A 15,648-nucleotide genomic window follows, 5' to 3' on the forward strand; every position below is an offset into this window, starting at 1 on the left:
TTTCTGGCCCATGTGAACAGGGTATGCAGTCAGCAGATGTAAGCCAGGTGACTTCAGAGGAGTGTCATGCTGCAAAGAGATGATAAAAGTTAAAATTAACATAATGCAAGTCTCTTGTAGGAAAGTCTGGGTTGTCAAATCCTCCTGGTAATTAAAAGACATTGGCTTCTTGTGTGAAGAGAGAAGTCACATGTCAGAGCCTTCCGTGGGTGCCAGGCCCCTTGTCAAGGGTTTGTGGCTGTTTCCTTCTCTAGCCTCACTCCAAGCCTGAGTGGAGGCTGTCATCCTCACTTACCAGGTATGGACGTTGAAGCTCTGCAAGTTGTTCTCTGTCCAGGGTCATGAAGAATGAACAGTGGGCTGGACTTTAACGGCACTTTCTGAATGCCTAAGTCAGAATTTTTCATCATCCGCTACCTGCTGAGGCAGGTGTTAGTATCTGTTTTAGTCTGCTTGGGTGTCTATAGCAAAAATACCATCAACTTGGTAACTGATGAACACAAACATTTCTCAGAGTTCAGGAGGCTGGAGGTCCAGGATCAAAGTGCCAGTATGGTTGGATTCTGGCAAAGGTCCTCTTCCTGGTTGTAGACGACTGATTTCTGCCTGAGTCCTCTCATGGCAGAAGGGGCAGGGGAATGGCTGGGGCCTCTTTTAGCAGGGCACTAATCCCATTCACGGGAGCACCATCATTATGATCTAATAGGTCCTCCCAAAGGTCCCGCCTCCAAATACCATCACCTTGGGGGTTAGGGTTTCAACATATTAATTGACAAGAGAGGTAAGGGACACAGCATTCAGACCATAGAGTCACCCATTTTGCAACTAAGTTGAGGCTGACAGAGACTAACCAAGCTGTCTGGGTTTGTACAGCTGGTTAGTCACAGCTGTACTAGTCTAGTTGAGGGTGGTGGTAAGTCCGTTCAGGTCTGTAGCCATGGAGAGGGTTCATGGTCAAGGGTAGGACTGATGAGATTTTCTGATGGTTTGGATGTGATCTTTGCAATATTCTTTTCTAAATGTCCTCCGTTTCCCACCTATAGTCTCTATTTCTGAAATGCACATCTAACAATATGACTCCCAGTTAAAAACCTCCAGTGGCTCCTGGCTGCCTACACAAGATCATGTCCAGTTTCCTTGCATGGTGCATAAGGTCACTGACCTTCCTCAGGGTATCCAACATAGCACGCAGGTGTCTGTACATCCAGCCATCCAGAATCCCCTTGATCCCCAGAAACCTCTGCACTTCTGCACATCTGTTCTCTCCCTCTTGTCCCACTCATTCTTTAGATCGTTGTTGTTCAGTTGATGAGTCGTGTCCAACTCTTCGCAACCCCATGGACTGCAGCATGCCAGGCCCCTCTGTCTTTAACTATCTCCCAGAGCTTACTCAAATTCATGTCCCTCGAGTAGGTGATGCTATCTAACTATCTCATCCTCTGTTGCCCTCTTCTCCTTTTGCCTTCCATCTTTCCCAGAATCAGGGTCTTTTCCAGTGAGTCGACTCTTCACATCGGGTGGCCAAAATGTTAGAGCTTAAGCTTCCACACCAGTCCTTCCAATGAATATTCAGTGTTGGTTTCCTTTAGGATTGACTGGTTTGATCTCCTTGCAGTCCAAGGAAGCATCCTTTAGAACCCAGAGAGAAAATCATGTAGGGAACTGTTACAACCCTCAGGCTGGAGCAGGCACTTCCTCCCTCAGGGATCCTGGGCACTCTGGTCCAGGTCACCCAGCTTATAATTCTGTCTTGTACCACTTTCCCTTTGTGGTTTCTGTTTTATTAGTTTTATTTATTTCATCATTAAAACTTTGTTTACATTGGAGTGACTAATGTGTCCACCCTTAGGTGTGCATGCCAAATCACTTTGATTGTGTACAACTCTTTGCAACAGGGTCCTCTGTCCATAGGATTTCCCAGGCAAGAATACTGGAGTGTATTGACATTTCCTTCTCCAGGGGATCTTCCCAACCCAGGGATTGAACCTGCCTCTCTTACGTCTCCTGCATTGGCAGGCAGGTTCTTTACCACTAGTGAATCATGTGCATAATTTAAAATGTTCCTTGGCAACCATTTCTCACTTCTCTGAAGCCATCTTGTTTGACTCTTGTTCAGCTGGCTGTTTTGGTCATTCACTTCCCACATCTAAATAACCTGCTGATGTGGCTGCTTAACGTCCCACTGTGGAAGTGGGGAGTGATTTACTAATAACTCTCTTTTTTCCCCACTCTTCATATTTACACCCTTCCCACACACCATCACCACCTCCTGTGTGGTTATGGGGTACGTTTGGTTAAATCAGCATTTGGTGTTTTCGTTACTGCAATTTTAACATAATTCACTGTCAGCCAAGGATCTGCAGTGATTATGAATATTTCCTTTCTTGCACAAGATTTTGTTTTCCTTGAAATTAATAATCACCCATTTTTCATTTCCTTAAATTCTAAGTACATGTCATTGATTTAACAATAAACTCTGTCCCATTTATCTCCATTTCCTTTCAAGATATTTGAGTACATTAGGTATTTGATCAACTTCCTCTTTTAGAAAAACTTGTCTCCCAGAAAGATTCTGAACTCCATCTGAGCTGGTTGCCTTCAGACTGTTGCTACTCTCAAAATGAACCAGACCAGTAACATCAGCATTATTGGGAGCTTGTTAGAAATGCCAGTTCTTGGACCCCACCCCAGACACACTGATGAGAATCTCTAGAGGCGGGTCCAGTGAGATGTATTTGACAAGCCCTCCCATGATCCATTGGTTTTTTAAAGTTATTCAATTACAGTATTGGAAATAACAAGAATATTTATACTTATGTGTCATTCTCCACATTAAGCTGTTGCGTGTGTACACAAATATTAATATGCTTGTTATCTCTAATATTGTCATTGGGTGATTTTTAAGAAAATACCTTCAGATCAGATCAGTTGCTCAGTCGTGTCCGACTCTTTGTGACCCCATGAATTGCAGCACGCTAGGCCTCCCTGTCCATCACCAACTCCTGGAGTTCACTCAGACTCACGTCCATCGAGTCAGTGATGCCATCCAGCCATCTCAACCTCTGTCGTCCCCTTCTCCTCCTGCCCCCAATCCCTCCCAGCATCAGAGTCTTTTCCAATGAGTCAACTCTTCGCATGAGGTGGCCAAAGTACTGGAGTTTCAGCTTTAGCATCATTCCTTCCAAAGAAATCCCAGGGCTGATCTCCTTCAGAATGGACTGGTTGGATCTCCTTGCAGTCCAAGGGACTGTCAAGAGTCTTCTCCAACACCACAGTTCAAAAGCATCAATTCTTCAGCACTCAGCCTTCTTCACAGTCCAACTCTTACATCCATACATGACCACAGGAAAAACCATAGCCTTGACTAGACGAACCTTTGTTGGCAAAGTAATGTCTCTGCTTTTGAATATGCTATCTAGGTTGATCATAACTTTCCTTCTAAGGAGTAAGCGTCTTTTAATTTCATGGCTGCAGTCACCATCTGTAGTGATTTTGGAGCCCAGAAAAATAAAGTCTGACACTGTTTCCACTGTTTCCTCATCTATTTCCCATGAAGTGATGGGACCGGATGCCATGATCTTCGTTTTCTGAATATTGAGCTTTAAGCCAACTTTTTTACTCTCCACTTTCACTTTCATCAAGAGGCTTTTGAGTTCCTCTTTAGTTTCTGCCATAAGGGTGGTGTCATCTGCATATCTGAGGTTATTGATATTTCTCCCGGCAGTCTTGATTCCAGCTTGTGCTTCTTCCATCCCAGTGTTTCTCATGATGTACTCTGCATATAAGTTAAATAAGCAGGGTGACAATATACAACCTTGACGAACTCCTTTTCCTATTGGAACCAGTCTGTTGTTCCATGTCCAGTTCTAACTGTTGCTTCCTGACCTGCATACAAATTTCTCAAGAGGCAGATCAGGTGGTCTGGTATTCCCATCTCTTGAAGAATTTTCCACAGTTTATTGTGATCCACACAGTCAAAGGCTTTGGCATAGTCAATAAAGCAGAAATACCTTAGGTAATCTTAAACTCTAGAATGGTTTCTATTGTGAACTAGTTGATCCTCATTATTCATGGATTCGGTGTTTTCATATTTGCCTGCTTACTAAAATTTATTTTGTAATCCCCCAAATGGGCACTTGGGGCGCTTTTGAAGTGCTTCCTGAATAGGAGCAGAGTTGAGAAACATATGAGTTGCCTGGCGTGCAGTTTCCAAATGAGACTGAACAAGGCCACACTCGGCTTTCTTGTGTCCGCTCATACTGTCAACAAGTGTCCTTTCCATGTTCTCTTTGGTGCCTTTCTTTCTTCTCATCTTTGTGCTTTCTGTTGGTGCTTCTGTTGTTGAAAATGAAGTGTGGCGCTGAAGTGCAGCAGTCTAGTGTTTCTAAGGACAAGGAAGCTGTGCTGTGCTATGGAGAAAATGCATGTGTTAGATAAGCTTTGTCCAGGCACGAGTTACAGTGCTGTTGGCTGTGAGTTCAAGGTTAATGAATCAACAGTATGTTAAATCAGGCATCTTTAGACAGAGACACACATTAAAAAAAAGTTATGTATTGATTGGCTAGTGAAAATATTTTCCAGTAGTCATGTATGGATGTGAGAGTTGGACCATAAAGAAAGCTGAGTGCCGAAGAACTGATGCTTTTGAACTGTGGTGTTGGAGAAGACTCTTGAGAGTCCTTTGGACTTCAAAGAGATCCAACCAGTCAATCCTAAAGGAAATCAGTCCTGACTATTCATTGGAAGGACTGATGCTGAAGCTGAAACTCCAATACTTTGGCCACCTGATGCAAAGAACTGACTCATTGGAAAAGACCCTAATGCTGGGAAAGGTTGAGGGCAGGAGGAGAAGGGGACAACAGAGGATGAGATGGTTGGATGGCATCTCTGACTTGATGGATGAGTTTGAGTAAACTCCGGGAGTTGATGATGAACAGAGAAGCCAGGTGTGCTGCAGCCCCTGGGGTTGCAAAGAGTTGGATACGACTGAATGACTGAACTGAACTGAACTTAATGAAAATATTGTGACCAGAATCCGTGTTAAGCTGTTGCCCCACCGCAAGGAGCTCTCAGGCTACTGGGGGTGGCAGCCATGGTGGTGACCAACTCAGAAGAACAATGGAATGAGCCTCGAGCCAAGTATCACTTCCAGGGCCTGAGGACACTGAGATGGGGCTTTGGGGGATTGTCAGGAAGGTGACACGTGGTCAGCCTTGAAGGATGTGGAGCTGATTTCCAGTGGGCCTGGAGGGGAGCACTGCACACAGAGGGCCAGGCGGTGGAGGAGGGGCGGAGACCAGTAGACATGACGGCTGGGCGGAGGGGGGCTGATGGCTCCTGCAGGGCGCTCGGCTGACTGACTCTGACATGCTCTCCCGCTCACCTCCACCTTTGGGTTTTAGAAAGACGACACTCAGAGTCTGCTTAGGAATTTGGAGTCTAACATCCAGACCCCGTCGGCAGCTGGGTCCCCATCCAGGAGGAGGAAGAGAGAAGCACTGACTTCAAAGGATGAGGAGCCTCTAGACGTAAGTGGGGTGTTGGGGTGCATCAGAGGAGGCTCACGTAGGATGTCCTGTGTCCAGGACACAGATTATCCAGATGAGCCCCAACAGATTTCATGTTCCAGTAGGCATCTCTTGGAGGTATAACTTACACACTAAAAACACAGATTTTCAACTTACAGTTTAATGAGTGACAAGTGCATACACTCTTGTCACTGAGACCCCAATCAGGAATGTTCCTTTATTCCAGAAATTTCTTCAGTGCTCCTTGCACAGACAGCCACTGCTACAGTTTCCGTTGCCACGATTGGTTTTGCTGCTCTCGAGTTTTACATAAGAGCAATCACACGCTTTCTTGTGCCTGCTGGTCTAGGTTGCTGCACTGATCAGTCATTTGTCCCTTTCAATTGCTCAGTCTGCTGTGGGGATGTGTCACCAAGTGTGGGTTGGTTTCCATGCCTGGTTATTCTGAACAAGGCATCTGTGAGTGTGTGTAAGTTTGTTTGTTTGTTTGTTTGTTTTTAATTTTATTTTATTTTTAAACTTTACATAATTGTATTAGTTTTGCCAAATATCAAAATGAATCCATCACAGGTATACATGTGCTCCCCATCCTGAACCCTCCTCCCTCCTCCCTCCCCATACCATCCCTCTGGGTCGTCCCAGTGCACCAGCCCCAAGCATCCAGTATTGTGCATTGAACCTGGACTGGCATCTCCTTTCATACATGATGTTTTACATGTTTCAATGCCATTCTCCCAAATCTTCCCACCCTCTCCCTCTCCCACAGAGTCCATAGGACTGTTCCATACATCAGTGTCTCTTTTGCTGTCTCGTACACAGGGTTATTGTTATCATATTTCTAAATTCCATATATATGCGTTAGTATACTGTATTGGTGTTTTTCTTTCTGGCTTACTTCACTCTGTATAATAGGCTCCAGTTTCATCCACCTCATTAGAACTGATTCAAATGTATTCTTTTTAATGGCTGAGTAATACTCCATTGTGTATATGTACCACTGCTTTCTTATCCATTCATCTGCTGATGGACATCTAGGTTGCTTCCATGTCCTGGCTATTATAAACAGTGCTGCGATGAACATTGGGGTACACGTGTCTCTTTCCCTTCTGGTTTCCTCAGTATGTATGCCCAGCAGTGGGATTGCTGGATCATAAGGCAGTTCTATTTCCAGTTTTTTAAGGAATCTCCACACTGTTCTCCATAGTGGCTGTACTAGTTTGCATTCCCACCAACAGTGTAAGAGGGTTCCCTTTCCTCCACACCCTCTCCAACATTTATTATTTGTAGACTTTTGGATCGCAGCCATTCTGACTGGTGTGAAATGGTACCTCATAGTGGTCTTGATTTGCATTTCTCTGATAACGAGTGATGTTGAGCATCTTTTCATGTGTTTGTTAGCCATCTGTATGTCTTCTTTGGAGAAATGTCTATTTAGTTCTTTGGCCCATTTTTAAATAGGGTCATTTATTTTTCTGGAGTTGAGCTGTAGGAGTTGCTTGTATATTTTTGAGATTAGTTGTTTGTCAGTTGCTTCATTTGCTATTATTTTCTCCCATTCTGAAGGCTGTCTTTTCACCTTGCTGATAGTTTCCTTTGATGTGCAGAAGCTTTTAAGGTTAATTAGGTCCCATTTGTTTATTTTTGCTTTTATTTCCGATATTCTGTAAGTTTGTTTTCATTTTGTTTCATTTCTTTTGAGTAAGTATCTGGGAGTGGGAGTTCTGGGCCTCTGATGGAAATGTTAAGAGATGGATGTTCCCTATACCTTTCTTTTTGTCCCCTCCCCCGACGTCCCCCATCCTGAGTCAGCCCATAGGGTATCACTTCATACGTGAGCGCCATGGATGAAGGGGGCATTTCTTCCAAAGAAAGAATGAGTGACTTCTAGTCACTTCCTAGTCCCTAGAAGGTACCACAGACTCCAGTCATTCAGCATCAATTGCCAAAAGGTAAATATAGACATCTAGGTAAAGAGGGAGGGAAAGAGTGAGAAAGAAAGAGAGAAAGATGCTGGGAAAGGCAGAAAGATAGAACAAAGTTTCTTATTTAGCACCTACTGGATTCAAGGCATTTTTACGTATGTCATTTTTGAGTGATGTAAACCATCATGTGAATTCTCTCATGCAATCCTTTCAGCACTCCATGATATAGACCTTGTTTGTATGCCCATTTTCCAGATGGGGAAACTGAGTCTTGTGGAGCCAGGTCACTGTCCCAAGCCTTGAAGCTGATATTTGGACCCGGGGATGTTCAACTCCTGTCCGGGAGGGCTGCGTCCCCACACCCCCATGGCCCCTGACAGTCAGGGACCTGACTGCAGCCTCCGCTTACCAAAGGAGGAAAGCAGGCCGGGTGTTTTAAAACAAATTTCACCAAAAAGTTGGAAATCCATAGGGGAAGCTTCTGGATAAGCTGAAAATCCAGTTTTCGAGAGTCACACCCTATCCGTACTTCAGGGATCGGAAGCCCCAGAGCTGCAGAGGAAGAGAGAGCGCCTGGCTGTTCCCAGAGATGAGTCCGCCTGTCCTCGTCTATGCTGTGTGTCTCCAGCTGACTTGCTCAGCCTCTGTTTCCAGGTGCTTGTCTCTCCAGTGTCTGTCTGTGTGTGTATCACTGCATCCACCTGTATGTCCATCTCTCTCTTTGTGTCTCCACGTGTCTCTGTGTGACAGTGCGGCTGTGGAATGTCACTCTGTCTTAGTTTCTCTCTCTCCCTCATCTGTCTCTCTCATTCCCTCTGATCCCCTCACCACGTAGGATTAAAACTCTGCTGACAGAAACGAAAACAAAGATCCATGAGAAAACCTGTGGGCAAATATTCCTGACAGCCCTGTTCACAGTAGCCCAAACTTGGAAACCCCAAATGTCCATCAGCTGATGAACAAGTAATCAGAATGTGGTCGCTCCATACAATGAAATACCATTCAGTCATAAAAATAATATGGATAAACCTTGAAAATAGGATGCTAACTGAAAGAAACTGGTCACAAAAGACCATATGTCATAAGATTCCAAGCATCTGAAATGTCTGGAACAGGTAAACATAAAGAGACCAAAAGCAGATTGGTAGTTGCTTAGGGTAGGGACAGGGGGTGGGAGGGGTAGAGGGGACAGCTAAAGGGTACAGGTTTCTTACAAAATGACAAAAATGTTCTAAAATTGACTGTAGCAAGGGCTGCATGTATCTGTGAATACACCAAAAAGCATTACATTGTACAATTTACACAGTTTAGTAGCATGAATGATATCTCAATAAACCTATTTGAAAAAAACTTTTCTCACATAGAAGACGACCTCAGATATGATGCAAAAACCCTGGCTTTGGGATCCAGAATCCTGGAACCCAGGCCCAGCTCTGCCACCTGTGTGCTGTGTGCTGTTGGGCAAGCGACACAACCTCTCTGAGCCTCAAGGCTCTGAGCTTTGTGATGACAGTGGTGGTGGCGGCCCCTTAGGGTCACCCAGGAATCAACTCTGTAAATCCTTCTAGCACAGAATGAATCAGTCCTTGCTGGGGAGCCCAGTCTGTCTGCCTCCCAGAAGGCTAACCCACTTCTTCCACCTAGTAATGTTTTACCTGTGAACTATTTAGCTGTGCCTCGCCACTGCCCATTATCTAGCTAATAATTGCCAAGAGTTACAGATCTGCCTGTTCCCGTGACCGGCTTTGCCGAAATACCCCTGTCTACAGCAGACTGAGCTTGTCAAGGAATGAGGGCAGGGCTGACTTTAACAGGGCGATGAGCTGTAACCCTGACACCCTCCAATGCCCAGAAAACCAAGGCATTTGGGGTCCATGTCACTCCTTGCATGAACTCTGCTTCGATAAATAGCTCACATTAGCCAAAAATACACAGAAAGTTCCAGAAGACTCTGGGAACTGCTGCTTCACAGCCTCGTCCTATCCTTTGGCTTCGGAGAAGGGAGGGGTGGTGGGGCACAGCTCCCCTCTGGATGTGTCTTTGCATTTGCTGAAAAGAGTACCTTTTGTGGGCGAGTGAAATGGTTTTTCTTTTCCGACAATTATGTTTTAATTTTCTGAATAATTGCGTTGCTTCAGCTGAAGAAGTTTTACATTGTAAATCTGCACTACAGCCTATTTTCTGAATAATTGTGTTGCTACGGTTGGGGAGATGATCAGAATTTAGAGGACAGTGGAACTTAATAAGAAGCACTGTGAGAAACTGGAAACGGCCCAGGCTCCCGGTCCTCAGCTCCACTTCTGCACATCTCAGGTGGACCCCTGCGTCTACATCCTTTATTTCTTATATTATGTTTTTCCCTGAAGTGCAGTGTGTGTTTGGTGTCGCCCCTGTAGAAGATGAGCCCCTGGAAGGCAGAGAACAATCCTTCCTCTCATCTTCCACCCCCGTCCACTCTGTCCTTTCTCTCCACCTCTGTTTGGAAGAAGTGTCAAAACGCACAGCACCCTTTCTGCTTCCTCATCTTTCCTTGAAGAAGTGTGTCTTCCCCGGATCATCTCTGGAGGCCAGCTTCATAGGCAGATGACCTCCCGTGTGGCCACTGAGGCCCTCTGCCCAGTTACCCCCTCCCTGTTCCTGGACTTGGCTGTCTTGAAATTCTTAACCACTTTTGACTAAGGGCCCCTCCCACACACACGCACGCCAGCCCCTATTTTCATTTGGCACTGGGCCTCGCAAAGTATGTCACCAGTTCTGAAGTCAGCCTTTTTGGTCTTACTGCCACGCTGTTGTACCATCTTCCCAGCAAAGATTCAAGAGACTGTGACTGATGGGCTGCTGGGGGCTGGGGGCAGCTATTCTGTATTCGCTCAGATCCAAGGAAAGCCAGGAAGCGAGGGGAGTTGTAAGGTTAAAAGCTTGTTTGAGAGACTTCCCTAGTGGTTCAGTGGTTGAGAATCCACCTTCCAATGCAGGGGACACAGGTTCGATCCCTGGTCGGGGAACTAAGATTCTACATGCCGCAGGGCACCTAAGCTTGAGTGCTCTCACTAGAGAAAGCTCGCATGCATGCTGCAACAAAGAGCCTGTGCAGCCAAAAATTAAAAAAAAAAAAAAAGCAATCATTTTTTTTTAAAAAAAGTCATTTGATTGCTTTGGGGAGACTGGATTGGAAAGTGTCCACCTCTGAGCCTTGCTTTACCTCTCTATAAAATGGGCATGATCATGACTGAATCATAGTGAAATGAGCAGACATCCATCCAGTGGTAGCACGCAGTAAGTCCTTGGTACATGCACAGGGAGTCAGGTAAGAGGCTGTTTCAACCCATTGGGGTAAGTACGATGATGGCTTGGGCCTGAATTGTGGCCCTAGAGAGATGCTTAGAAGGTTAGGGTGGTGGGATTCGTGGTTGATTGGATGTGGCAGGTGTGGGAGTGACCAGTACCTCCGGATCTGAACTTGTGTCCCTGGGGGGTGGTGAGGCTGACCTGGGGGCTTCTCCTCTAAACTCCCACTGACCTTGCAATTGCATGGCTCTCCCTCTCATTTCTATCTCATGGAAGGAGACGGACAGTGGCAGCTGAAGAGGAGAGCTAGGGAATCTGAGCTCTAGTCCCGATCTGGACATTTAGTAGCTGTGTGACCTTGGGTGCACAGCTCAGCCTCTCTGTGCCATCTTCTCCATCTGGGAAATGGCAGCATCCTTGGAAGTTTAAGGAGGGGGCACATGTTGGTGGACGTCCCCCATTCTTGTCATCTGAGTCTGTTTTTGTAAGCAGTGGTAAAGAAACTGCCTGCCAGTGCAGCTAGACATAAAGACCTGGGTTCGATCCCTGGGTCGGGAAGATCCCCTGGAGGAGGGCATGGCAACCCCGCCAGTATTCTTGCCTGGAGAATCCCATGGACAGAGGAGCCTGGTGGACTGCAGTCCACGGGGTCACAAAGAGTTGGACATGACTCAAGTGACTTAGCACATGCACAGGTAGAGACAGACATGACAAGACCTGGGGCCCTGCCACAGAGCTTCCTTCTGTCCCGCTCAGAAGGGCACTGTGGTGAAATCCTCTCTGAAGATGGGTACAACCCACATCACAGGCTCTGTCGGGTGCTGTTTCAATGTTTCACGTTGTGAGGAAGTGATAAGTTCTTCTGCATTCCCCGTGATAGGTTATGGGGTTCCAAGGAGAATGTGGCAATTGGCAATCAATCGTTTGTCATGGAGTTCTTTTTTTTTTTTTAAGATTTAGTAGAAAGGTGTTGGCATCTGGTTCAGAATTGCTGAGTTGAGATTCCTCCCTACCTGGAGGGCCAGGCTCCTGACCGGTCTGTCTGCTTGACTTCATTCACCCACTGGATGTGTCCAAGCCCTTATTCAGCACTGACTGTGCAAAGGCCAGGGGTGACCCTAACAGGAGAGCGATACAGAGAGGATGTGGGGCCGTGGAGCAGGCTACGAGTCAGTCTGTCCAGCTGTGTCAGGGAGATGGATCCTGAGCAGAGGTTGATGGCAGCTCTTTACTACTGAGATTCAAAGTGGTCCATCGCCTCACTTGGGATCTGTTCTAGCATCTCCGCTGGGGGCTTTGTCCATATCCACATCCCCGTCCCTGGGGGAGATAGGCTACCTGCTTCCTGTCTGGGAAGATGGAGGCTCAGAAAAGTGAAAAGATCTGCCAAAGCACGTCTTTTCTTTTTATGATCTAATCAAAAGACTTGCACGAATATTGCCACACGTAAGTTTTTATACACTTGGTAGAGCTAAAAATATTAAAGTGATTCACAACTTTTAGGAAAAGTTTTGGTGTTGTCATGTTATTTAATTCCTTATTTCTTCCAAAGCTGAAGACTTGGAATTAAATGAAGAATGTGCTTTGTAACATTTGTCCATTCATCCCCTCACCCATCTGTACCTCTGTCTCTCCCACATCCATCCGGACACCCATCTATCCATCCATCCATCCACCTGCCCCATCCATCTGTCCATCCACTCATATATCCATCTATCCATCCATTCGTCCATCTATCCATCCATCCATGCTCCTAGCAAGTGAGCACTACTTGGCTCTAAATGTGTCTACTGCCGTCCCTTCCCAGGGCCACTGTTACCAATGGGATGTGGCACTTTGGAAACTCAGTGGTTTGTCCTTCATTTCACCAAAAGCCTCCCCACGCCATTTATTCTTTCTTCTTCCCAGGAATACGAGCCATCTTTCAACAGCAATATCACAGCATTTGCACTGAAGGCAAAAGTCGTCTATCCCATCAATCAGAAGTTCAGGGTAAGCGTCCTGAGCTCCGTCTTAGAAATGCAATTTACCAGTAACGTGCTGGAGATTGGGGTAGGAGGGGGGAGACGCAAATGTGCAGTTTGGGGTCCTACTTGAGGATTTTATGGCAAGCCATTTTAATAGGGATAATTTTGTGGCTTTGTAATGGACCATGCCCTTAGGGTGGATCCATTTTACGATGGTGTTGTCAGGCGCAGGGTATGCCCATGGTGGAGCAAGTATTCTCATGACGCCAGGCGACAGCCCAGCAGGGCAGCATCCACTCTCCTCTTTCAACACTGACACAAATACTGATGCTGATATAAGTTACTAACATTACTCCTCATTCAGAGACCCCAGGACTCATGCCAGCAGCTGACACTTAACTGAACACTTACTGTGGGGCCAGCGTAACACTCAGCGTCTGTCATACATTAGGCGTTTCAGTTCTCCTCGCCATGTTCCTGTAAGGAAAATAATACCGTTATCTCCACTTAATGCACAAGGAAACTGAGGCCCAGAGAGGCTAATGACCTGTCGGAGGTCATGCTGCAGGAAGTGGCTGGGCCAGAGTCATACCCGCAGGTCTTACACCTGGAGCCAGGAGTTCACACCTGGGGCCAGGCATTTTGCAGAGGGCAGCATAATCCCTAATGCTTTGGGGAGCCCTCGGCCTAGGAGATGCTCCATGAAAGAAGGAGTTTCCTGCTTGAGTAAGTTAAGGAAAGGACGGCCTGCTCTCCTGGTGATAAAGAAGACAGGCTTGAACCTAGCTCCCAGCTCAGCCATTTACTCCTAGCCATTTCCTGACTTCTCAGGGCCTCAGTTTCTTCATCAACTAAATGGGGATAAAGGGCCCTTCTGCCTCACCTAGTCATCTTGAGGGTTAGATGGGGTATTGGGTGTAGGACTTAGAATAGTTTATGATGTCTGCACACTCAGTACACATTCAGTTTTTTAAATTATTATTTGCTTTTGAGGACAGCAGGGCGTATCGAAAGCTCTGAGAATTCCTGCACCAAAGAAATGATTCCAGGGGCTTTCCTGGCGGTCCAGTGGTTAAAACTCCATGCTCCCAAAAAGGGACACGGGTTCAGTCCCTAATTGGGGAATTAAGATCCCATAAGCTGTGACACGGCCAAAAAGGGGGGATAAATGATTCTACTTTGTTTACACAGACTTTCCTAAACTAATTTTTCTGTGGAACATTCACAGTGAGCAGTAACTGCTTATAGTTCATGGAACTGCCTCCTAGACACACACTAGGAACCACTTCCTTCACTATCTGGTGGGTGGGTGACAGCTCGAAACTCCCAGATTCAGGGCGTTTATTCCTCATGAGTACCTGTGCTGGGCAGGCTCGGTGGTGGGCACTGCGGATTATCCGGTGGTCAGGAGGGCACTGTCCTCACCTGGAGGCCCTCCCAGCCCTGCAGATCTTGTAGGACAGTGTGTGGTAGCAGGCAGGACAGAAGTGACCCGGGACCTGTGGATTCCACCCCGGGCTGGGCCCAGGGAGCAGGGAAGGAAGATGCAAGGGTCTGTGTCCGGAGGGAAGGAGGTTTCTGCTCCACAGACGGTGAGTGAGGGGAATTTGAGGCATGGGAACCAGAGTCCGGAAAGGCCCAGAAGCATGGGATGACAGTGAGGGTTTGGAGCTGGTCACCAGCTCAGTGCCCTCTGTACACACCTCTGGGAGCAGCAGATTTGAGGCTGGACACACGGACGGCTGATGTTTGCTGAGCCCTCCGGCTGTGCCAGGCACTAGGCTGTGTCCTCGTGTGGTCATGGCAGGGGGCAGGGGCATTCCCTGATAAGGAAGGTGGGTCGACAGACAGAGCAGGCCTGGGGTCTGAGAGCTGGCGGGGAGGAGCCTGGTTCAGAGGGGCTGGCCTCCAGGGACGAAGGATGAGACAGGAGCTGTGATGCGGGTCCCTGGGGCCATGGCCATGCCCCTGGGGTAGAAGCTGCAAAATCCACTCACACCCTCCCCATCCTCCCTGGCCTGGCCTTCCTGGGACCCACTGCATGTGTCGTGGGTAGAATTACAGAAACACGCTGGTGATAGGTCACGTGGACTGAGAGGGTGCTTTGTCTCCCATCCCCCAGCCTCTGGCCGACGGTTCCTCCAACCCATCTCTGCACGAAACCTTAAAGCAGGCCGTCCTGCCGAACCAGCCACTGGAGGCGTCCCCTTCCAGCAGCCTGGGGAGCCTGAGCCAGGCCGAGAAGGATGACTGCAGCTCCTCTTCCAGCGTCCACTCGGCCGCCAGCGACGACAGGTTCCTGGGTCGCAGCTTCCTCGGGGCGAGCAGCTTCCCCGAAGTGCTGACCTGCGAGAGGTGAGGAGGGGCCAGGTGGAGGACTCAGACCGACAGGCCATATCCTGGTCAGTGGAGGAAACGGAGGCCCAGAGTGGTTAAGGACTCAGCCGTGGACACACAGCGACCCAGTGTCAGAGCTGGAGCTGAACGTGTGGCGTTGGCCGGCAGAGGGGTTAGGGAACCCAGCCTGGGTCCTGAGGAGAGATAGGAGGGCCTCTTCTAATCACTGACGTACCTCATGCCCTGCATAGCAGTGCTGGAACTGGTTAAGTGCCTTCTGTGTACAAAATACTAAGCACTTTGCAGACATTATCTTGTGAGCACGAAGACCAGATCTGTCTTATTCACAGCTGTGTCCTACCAGCCAGTGGGAGCCTGAGACAGATGCAGTGATGAATAAATATTCATGAGTCAAATAATTAATTCCTCTTAACAGCCTTCAGTCATTAAGGTTGTGAAGTAGATGCTAATATTGCCTTCATTTTACAAAGAATAAAATGAGACACAGAGAGGCTGTGACTTGCCCAAGATCACACAGCAGGTGAGTGTTGGAGTCAAGTTTGACCCTGGTGCCTTGTCGTTAGCAGTCCATGCTCTAAACTGCCA

At 47.2% G+C, this 15,648-nt stretch overlaps 1 protein-coding gene across 27 annotated transcripts in view; it reads left to right on the forward strand.

The window, feature by feature from the left end:
* The window catches only part of EVC (EvC ciliary complex subunit 1), a 103,971-nt gene that overhangs the window by 4,720 nt on the left and 83,603 nt on the right, over positions 1-15,648 (forward strand). For 26 of the 27 annotated variants that reach the window (XR_015165178.1, XR_015165179.1, XR_015165175.1 and 23 more), the window contains exons 2-4: positions 5,403-5,528; positions 12,647-12,730; positions 14,828-15,060. Coding sequence is in view for 18 of the 27 variants with exons in the window: in XM_086404847.1 (XP_086260973.1) it covers positions 5,403-5,528; positions 12,647-12,730; positions 14,828-15,060 (443 nt within the window). In the remaining 9 variants the exon portion in view is untranslated. The remainder of the gene's footprint in view (positions 1-5,402; positions 5,529-12,646; positions 12,731-14,827; positions 15,061-15,648) is intronic. The other variant, XM_086404841.1, reaches the window with a different exon arrangement.

The sequence above is a fragment of the Bos grunniens genome, chromosome 6 (assembly GCF_055505025.1).
Source record: "Bos grunniens cultivar Pamir isolate PY7600 chromosome 6, Bosgru_T2T1.0, whole genome shotgun sequence".
Taxonomy (NCBI): domain Eukaryota; kingdom Metazoa; phylum Chordata; class Mammalia; order Artiodactyla; family Bovidae; genus Bos; species Bos grunniens.